The sequence below is a fragment of the Botryllus schlosseri genome, chromosome 1 (assembly GCF_051294905.1).
Source record: "Botryllus schlosseri isolate E-star chromosome 1, Bs_hap1, whole genome shotgun sequence".
NCBI classification, from domain to species: Eukaryota; Metazoa; Chordata; class Ascidiacea; order Stolidobranchia; family Styelidae; genus Botryllus; species Botryllus schlosseri.
The window spans coordinates 20,566,444-20,576,218 of NC_137236.1; the positions used below are offsets into that span (position 1 = coordinate 20,566,444).

The following is a 9,775-nucleotide window of genomic DNA, read 5'->3' on the forward strand; positions in this document are numbered from 1 at the left end:
CGGAACCATGCAATTATGCCGTCGATGTTTCATATTCGAGGAATCTTTATTTTATACTTGGTCATTTCCATGGTGGCAGTTTTCGTCGCGTTAGCGAAGTTGTTTTTGGAAATTGCAATACGATTGACCGAACCTTGCTATGTGACTTCTATTTAGATGGTCGTTATCCTCATGGACACACGAGGGATATTTGATCATGCATTGCCAAAAAGGGATGAAGCCTTTCTAATGACCATTACAACGTTGATGAGCTCAGTACAAATATTCAATGTTCTGCAGAGTGTTGATCCGAACGCATTCGATGCATTGGATGTAAGTCGCGCTTATCTCCATTAATCGAGTGGAGTAGTCTATTTATGAGTTTGAGTACTACTGAAAAAAAAACGTTTAATTATTGCACGGACTGTTGCAGATACATTACCATTTACGATGCATAAAGAGTGATTTCGTCTGTACAGAAATGTAATCTTGCAACTGATACTTCGTGTGTCCCGTTACTTAATATCTTACGACGAATACGGCCAATAGAGGTATAATTATGAGAGGATAATATATAATTAACCAATATCGCTTTTGGTATATCACCAGAGGTTGTAAACTACGTACATATAAAACTACTAACGATTATAATCTTCGCATGCGGTACGAATATGGAAATAACGGTTCAGTATCAGTGGGTATTCGGATGAGGAAAATTCACATATTGTTACGACACATGAAATCTAACGCGATTTTTACGAAAACGCAACTGCTCCCTTCAACACGTTAAGACGTGCCTCCTGCACTTCAACAAAGTAATGTAGTGTAAGAATATAAGAGACATTGTAATTGTGGTTACGAAGGACGTCGAAGCGTTTGCAGGAACGCATGAACCAGCATGTCCCTATAGTTTTATCAGAACACGCGCATCACGCTCGGTGAAAAGCTCACCCTTGACTCATTCGCTCAAGCCTGAGGTTGAGCGTTCTAATGCCATACATTCTGCAATTGGCAAACATCTGTTGGATAATCCCGCTTGTGCGAAAAAATATCGAGGCGACAGATTCCACGTCATCGGGAGGGGCCGCTCATTATTTAATTTGTGTGCCTTCGAATTTAAACTTTATTAAAATACAGCAGCCCAAGCTTTGTCTACAATAGGTGTTCGCGTACCATCTTAAAATCGTACAATGAACGCTCTCTAATTGGAGATCTCATTTCATGCTGGAGACGCCAAATGTTATGATACGATCGTTCATATATACGACGTTCTTTCCAATTCTCTACTAGTTGCTGATGAGTACCCCTAGAAGTGTCAGCTCAAAATATTCGGGTCTATTTCAATATGAAACTACTGTTCAGTTGTAATAAATTGTACCATACTTGATGTAGCGTCAGCTTTCGACATATGGAATTGAATCTGCGACAGGTCTTTATGAGTAACAGCTAACATATTTCTCCTTGCGACCTCGAGTTTACCCGACCTACAGAGAATGCAGAGTCTCTTTTTCAGTACCGCTGATACGTGGACTGGGATTCGCGGTAAGACTGTTTGGTGCAATCAGCACGCTGTCAGTTGCTTCGCTTTAGTGTAGCGACTCCGTCTATCTAAAGCGGGGGTGGCCAACCTTTCTAGCCAACGGGCCATATGAGATTTATGAACCATTATGCGGACCACTTGAATGTTGATGACAATTTTTAGTCGTCTCATAGGAGAGAACTGAATTAGGTAACGGTGAAAACAACACTTATATTACTAATCTTCAAATTCGATAACAATTATGTCATAGAAATTCAGTGACCAGTGATGTCCTAGCCGCACAAAGCGCGATATTTTCTCACAGTTATTGAGGGAATTTGGTCAATATTGCTGTTACTTTAATATATATTGCGGGTCGCATCTGTATACCCCCGCGTATGGTCGACCGCCCCTGATCTAGAGCAGTGGCACCTTTTTCACCTCGCGGACCGGTGAAATCAACCCAATATGTAAATTAACAACCGATTTTCGCAAGCACATGGTGCTAGAGAGAAGCATTTAGAGGATTTTTATCGTAATTAATTATGTCCATGATGGAATCTCTGTGATTTCACGGTACTGAATCTGCTGAAGTCGAGGTAAAATTGCCTTATCCAGATAAACGTGCTACCGCAAAGAGTTCCAAGATCTCCAGATTTAGCAGTAGATGATCCGCGCGCCAAAACATTGGATTCTCGTTCAAAATTAGTGGATCTACAAATCCAGGATGTAGGACGCTTTTGCGTCAAAATGACGCAAAATGCAGTGTTCCGTGGAAGGTTGCCATGTCAACCAACCCATCAACTTAGTAGCATGGAAAACTGAATGGGATAGAACGGTAACTGCGTGGCCTGTCAATCATCCATGGTTGGATGATAATCAGTTGAGCAAATTCCCGCGATACACAAAACCTTGGCGCACTCAGAAAGTTTATCTTGTCTGCCGTCGATCGGATGCGGCATTTGACCTCATTTCATGTATATCTTTTGCAGAACTACTTGGTACTCGGTGATATCGGTATTGTTAAAATCGTCGTCGTCTTAATTTTATCCACTGCACGGCCTACACAATTATATTGTATCTTTTGGAATTATGGCCTCCCAAGTCAGTGACGTTGTTGAGGAATTCTACGATATTCCAGCGGAAATTGTCCATGAACTTCTCTTCAACGACTTTGATGAAAGTATGGCCACTGTAACTGTTCCAAATATTATACAACAACCGGTTGACCTCACACCGTTGTTGCACTCATTGGATTTCAAAGACCCACCAGAACTCTCCGAAAAAGGTATTGAACTAGCTACCGGATGGATTATCAGTATGAATTCCAACGGAAATCCAGATGATATTGTGATTAGTTACAGTAAAGTTTGCGCTGATCCTATAATATTCACAAAATCAAACGATAGGCTTTCCTCTGCCAAATTTTTACTCGAGCTCATGGAAAAAATAATTGATAATGGGTTGAAGCCGCCTCAGTCAGAGTCATTGGTGTCTGCGAGTATTTCTGAAAGGGAGAACGATATTCTAGAATACATTGCTGGTTTTACTTTGAGAAAGGCAATTCGAAAATTCAATGACCAGCTGGACCGTTCCTTGCTTGAATATCTATCAAATAACCGTGGTAAGGCCTTCGGCAAATTAATCCCCTTGATGGAGCGAAAGGCCGGGGTGCTTATATATCCAAGCTCATAGCTACTTTTTCTTTTTAGGAGAGTCTACAGAGAGTTTACGAGAGAATGCAGCAAATCGCCAAATTTAATAAACTTCTCAATTTTGCAGGACAGAGTTGTGAAAAGTTCCTACGTATTCAACTTTATATGCAGCATAAACAGAGCAACATGTCCTGATGACCATTCTAAACTAGTAGTAGATTATATCATTGGATTGTTTCTCAGAGTGTTGGGTCACTCTTTCACAAAGAAGCTAGTTCATAAACTTTGGAAAGGAAAAGAATCAAATAAAGGAAGCCAGGGTACACGTGGTGATTTGAAGGGAAAACCTTGAGTAGAGTAAAAAATCATGAAGTATTTTCTTGGTAATTTCAGAGCTATTAGTATGTAACTTGCCTCTAATTTACTTTCCATCTAGTTGTTATGAATCTGGATAAGACTAGTGCCATTTTTCCTCTCTAATATGCTATATTTTTCGGATTACAGGTTCTGTCTGCACCGCCGACTCTCTACACTGTAACAATTGACATCGCAGGGTCACTAAAGAAACGTTATCAAAAGTATGACGGTTCGATGATGATGCGTATATCAACAAACCCTCTCTCTCTACCACACGGAAGGGATGGCACAATAATACTGCATAGTGTATACATAGTCACTAGGAATTGTTAACTACTATCATCATGTAGGGGAGATGTGGTACCGATGGATCACTGGGACCGAAAATACTTTGAAAATCCTCTATGATAATTCCATGATTACACTTCGTGAACTTGTCTACAATTGCTTGCTGGCAAATTCTCTCCTCACATACAAAAAAATTCGACGTGCGCGAGCTATGGGGTCTCTCACAGATGTTTTTTGTTTTTGGGGGTGTAAAGTAAATTTAGATCGACATATACATTTTTCTTGGTAACCTTCAACACGAACAAACCAGCAATCATTTTTATTGTGAAGTGCAGGGCTTGTATCAGGCTATATAATGGCACCTATTATTTTTTCAGTACTTTCCTTGAGTGGATTTTTTTTCGATTCATGTATAAAATTCTAGGGGTGGGGACCGATGATACCATAGCCAAATCAAGCAAAATAATCAAGCATACTAATCATAAAACAAATGAAACATGCCTACGTACAGAAAATCTTTATGTAATAATTGCATATGATGTTTTATCGCTATAACGAGGTGTTTGGAAGTCACACTGTCGATTTTCGGGCAATATGTATGTACCCTCAAATTTATAAGTCCGAGCCTAAATCGAAACGTGATTTTATGACAACATTTGAGTTAATATTTATTCTATTTCTTGACGGTTGCGATCAAACATTCTTCTTTGGCTTACTGTAGCTTAGATTATAATACTGAGCAAGAACAGTTGTCACATCTGAGGCATTTAGGGTATATGTGTCATAGGTCCCCGGGTCGTGTGCCATTGGACCCACCGGGTGGGGACCGATGACACGTTCGAGCAACAAATTTTGAACGCCCATAAATATTTTTTGAAAAGACGGATGTTCATGTATATGTGCGCGATAGGTAGAGCTTGTATCAAAGTGCTGAGCCAGCAAAAGACATGCTGTTTTCGGCTGAACATTTTGGGGCCAGCGATCATTTTACAATTTTTGATCCATCGGTACCACATCTCCCCTATCTGGGCATGCAATCCTTTCTCAAGCAATAAACAAATTTTAACAGTCATTTCTGGTATTGTGTATTGACCATTATCAACCATTTGCTAGATGTTAGCCAGTTATGCAAAACTATCCGGGGCACAACTGGAAATAAACTGCTCGGTGTATGAAGACACCGTGGAGACCAAAGTATAAACCCGGTTAAAATGAAAGATCTCTGGGTCGCCATGACCCTTTCATAACTAGCAAATGGGATTGGTGTCAGTGACAGTTCTGCTTTATTCATCCGATTTTGTAATCTCCTCATCCTTCGTTACACGGTCCGTGGTGTTGCGGCACATTTTCATCTGTATCTGGAAAATATAAACTTACCCAAAGTAGTATTCAATTTTTGGTAACGATGATCAACATCAAGACATGATGCAACAGATGCTGGCCATCCAAAAAATGATATCGTTTTCATGCTAGCGTCATCAGTAAACACTATCCTGTATCAAGAGGACAACAGTGATGAAGAGTTAGCACAAGGAAGCTAATATTTCGATATACATACTAACTATAAAAGAATCTACAAGCATTACATTGCAGAAATTGTGGGATGTTTGCAATTTATAATCCTCTATTTGAGAGTGCTGGCTCAGGAATTCTGTTAATTTTATGCATTTGTAAATGCCCTAGGGCCTTGACAGTAAATTCCAAACTGACCGAATTTTAGGTTGAATATGACCATCTTCCTCAAAATCCAGATAAAGCTCCCCTTTCTTCTCGTATGACACCCAGCCACCTATTGAAGAGAAATTAGTCAGAAATTAGCCTTAAACTTGATACTAAATTTTACCTACTTTGAATATGACACGAGTCTTTTTTTAATCGGGCAAAATTTTGATAATATAATTTTGCGGCAAAGGCTTTCCTGGGCGCTGGCTCTTTCCTTGGTGGGGAAGAGAATGATGCGGACTTCTTAGGCAAATTGAGACAAGGTACTGCTCCCAGCTTCAGCCGACGTTTACCAGAAGCACCAGCCGCTATAACATCCTCTGGCATGAAATGTTGATCACATATGCAGGCTCTTGAAAAGAGAATGTAAGGTCCATACAAGAAGCATACGGTAGCGAGATACAGGATTTTGCCTAATATATTATAACCTGGCACAAGGCACAATATAGCCGAGAATAACTGTAACTCACGATTCTTTGTTGAGCTGTAGCATTATATTATCTTTTCTGTCGGCAGAATCACGAATGGACAATATAAAACGGCGTAGTTGCGATCGGTGCTGCTTTTCCTCATCGTTCTTTGCGAGATCCACCCTGTAAATTACAAAAAGGGCTGAACTACTATATTTTTCCGAGTAGTATTACATCCAGGCACGGCGCAATTGCTTGCAGGCATTTTCAATGTTCGATAGCTGTAATTAGGCTCCAATACAGATCTGTAAAACATATAGAGATACGGTCAAATGCTAGACCTCATCAGCAACATACAAGAAAAAAGTTTCTGAATGCCAATTGCCAGGATTTGTGAAGCACGCGAATTTGCTCTACTGATTATCATCCAACTGTGAATGATTGACAGGCCACGCAGTTACCGTTCTATCCCATTCAGTTTTCCATGTTCGTAGTAAATATTGCTTTGGCATTGGCAATGCTGATTGGAAATATCGGCTTTGGTCATGTGCTATGAATGCAGTCGTTTCCTAAGTTGACTTCTGAAATTGCTTTTAAGCTACTTTGCAGCTTTAATTCATATTACTATGTAGTTTATTCACAGTTATAAGTTCTTAAGACGGCATTGCAAACTGGTACTGTAATTATGAATGTCTGTAGTATGGATATTTTGGACATCGTAGATGATAGTTCGGACGACGAGAATACAATTGTTGTGCACAGGTATTACTTGGTTGACATATCGGACCCATTTGTAAAATACTCAGAAAATGAATTCGTTGACCGCTACAGATTAAATAATTAATCAATAATTCTATTGATTAAAGACGGCCCACGGTTGGTTGTGCGGTGCCACGCTTTGCACCCCATGATGCAATTACTCTGAGCGTTCCGATTTGTTTTTGCCACGGTCATTTTCAACAAACAAATGCTGACTTGATTGGTGTAAGCCGGACAACAGCACCCCGAAGCATCCACTGCATTATCACTATCAGAGAATACAGAACATTTATCCCACGATTTGATGATTCGTTACAAACGAAATATGTGGATTTCCAAATGCCATCGGCTGCATTGATGGTACGTATGTCCCAATTAAGTCCCCGGGTTGCTCTGCACCAGAAGTTTATCGTTGCAGGAAAGCATATTTTTCTTTGAACTATCAAATGGACTGCAATGCCAACAGAATAGTGACTAATGCTGTTGTGCGATGGCCAGGGAGTAATCGTGACTTAAGATTAAAGTACGAGCTCGACTAGAAAAAATACAATGGGAATTTGCTGGGAGACAGAGGCTATGCTCTAAAAATGTACCTGATGACTCCATTAACAAATCCAGAGGCTGTAAAAGAAAAAATACAGCTATATGCTCGCAAAGACACGCGTGCTGATCGAGCAATGCTTTGGCTTTGGCGTTCTCAAACAGCGTTTCCAGATATTGCTAAATCCTATGCCAATGGAAATCGAAAACACCATCCCGGCAATCATTGCGACTGAATGTTTGCACAATTTTGCTACAAAAAGCAATCATCCAGTTCCTGATATCGCAGTTACTCCCGAGGAAGCTACGGATATAACATCTGAAGTTGGATCGACTGACGCAATAGCCTATCTTGAAAATAAGATCAACACATGTTTCTAAAAATTATGTTTATTTTAAAAATTTGAACGAACACAGTAAACCTTGCTGGTGTAAAAATAATAAGAACGAAATTATTGTGCATGACTTGTTGTAATGAAAGATTCAACTACAATTGAGCTGTAGATAGTGAACAAAGAGCGGGTGTCCCATTACTGTATTCAAATTGACAAATATGAAGTGAAAACAGGTAACGAAGTATTTGCACCGTTGACAATACCTATATGGCGAGAAACACTTGGCAGCAATGTTCCCTCTAAGCTGCGCACGTGCGCAAATGCGCAGTGCTGAAACGGTCTCTGCGCACAGAAAATCTACGCTGCGCACAAAAATTCGAAATGATGTTTTTTTTTTATATAGTCGTTGCGTACTGTTGTCCAATGGACCACGCAGGCGCGCAGACTCGTGAAAATTAGGATGGAACATTGCCAGGGCCAAAAAGTGTTATTACTGAAGTATAAAAACGAGGTACAAGTGCGGCCCGCAAAAGTAAACATTGCGCGCCGTGCATAAATGAGAATTTACAATCACGTGCGCCTCACGGAAGATATTTGCTTAGTATGGACTCGTACGCGTGAGCGATACTGATATCATTTCAATAGCGCATTATTTTCTGGGAATGGCAAAATAATATATTTAACAAACTTATAAATAACAATTATTGGGATAGCTCGAAGTTAATCTGCGAGAAAGTAACGAATAGTCTTCTCCACGTGGCTTGAACATTGCGTAAGATTTACTCAGGACCGTAACTGTCGCACCCCAAACCCCCCAGTTGGAGGGGCCGAGCTCGAAGTGGGCCCTATATTATTTTTGGAATAAGGATAAATCATGGTGTATTTTTGGGAATCTCTTTTCGCGATGCGCGCGATTTATTATTGTCAGATATCTTGATTATTGGGTACCCTTTCCCAACAAAAAATACGCATGATTTATAGAAATGGACAGTTGGGTGTCGGCCATTACCGCACCATGACGCGCCAAGTTAAAGGTTGTGTAACACGTGACTCCAAGAAGTGTGCTAGAACGATCAGCAGCGAGAAAACCTTGGGCGAAAAAGACTGCCCCCGTGCTGACCGAAAACTTCGATATACATAAAAATACCTATATGTCTAATTGTCCATGTTCAATTGTTCATAGGCGCCTAAATGGCTGGCGCCGACTGTTCCTGTCCTGGCGATCCGAGTCCCACAACAAGACAAATGCCACATCGAGAGAACAATATTATCCAGTAAAGAAATACCAATTTGAAATCGTGTACGTCTTTTACTTTAGTACGTGTTGGCGATTTCAATATATTTTTATAATAGCAGATAGATGGTAACGAAATAGCATCATGTAACGAAGTCATTATACCAACGGGTACGCCCGAAGATATTTTATTATTATTTAAAGGACCTATCTATTCCAACACACCTCACTGGATCAGCACTACCGTTAAATCTGATTATGTGAGCAGGGAGAGAATAAATGTTGTTAGCAATATATATGCAATTCCCGATCATATTGACCGATGCAATCATGAATTATAGAATTCTTTCGCGCTTCGTGCGTTTAGGGACGCAACCACTAAACGGGCATCCAATATAGACGATAACTACAGGAAAATGCGTAGAGACCTAGGGGGTCTTGGGGGCGAAGCCCCCAAGTAGTTGATTTCATCATACTATTGGAGGCTGTTTGCGCACTCTTGTCCGAGGGCCCGCGCAGTGAGTTAGCGGTTTTGCGCAGACTCTTGAAAAATTAGAGGCAGGCACAATGAAATATTGTTGCATTTCAGAAAATGTTGCATTTAAGAAAATGAGCACCGTCGATAATACCTATAAGCAATGTTCCCTCCAAGCTGCGCACGTGCGCAAATGCGCAGTGCTGACACGGTCTCTGCGCAGAGAAAATCTAAGTTGCGCACAAATATCCAAAGTGATGACTTTTTTTTCAGACGTTTACACACTGTCGTCCAAGGGTATGCGCAGTGAGTTGGTGAGTGTGCGCAGACTCATATAAAAGTAGAGGGAGCATTACCTATAAGCAGGGCTTTGGAGCAGCCGTAAATTTAAACTGCTCCAGCTCCAGCTCCGGAGCGATCTTCTATCATACATTAGCTCCGGCTCCAGCTCCAGAGCCGCATTATAACCACTGCTCCGGCTCCAGCTCCGGCTCTGGCTCTG

General features: G+C 40.7%; 1 protein-coding gene across 1 annotated transcript; it reads right to left on the reverse strand.

Moving 5' to 3' along the window:
• Positions 1-5,146: 5,146 nt before the first annotated feature.
• LOC145437900 (uncharacterized) lies at positions 5,147-6,245 on the reverse strand. Its single transcript, XM_080315290.1, has 4 exons — positions 5,991-6,245; positions 5,646-5,872; positions 5,509-5,587; positions 5,147-5,291 (listed from the first exon to the last, which is right to left on the reverse strand). The coding sequence occupies exons 1-4, from the start codon at positions 6,011-6,013 to the stop codon at positions 5,147-5,149; spliced, it is 474 nt and encodes a 157-aa protein (XP_080171416.1). The 5' UTR covers positions 6,014-6,245.
• Positions 6,246-9,775: the final 3,530 nt, after the last annotated feature.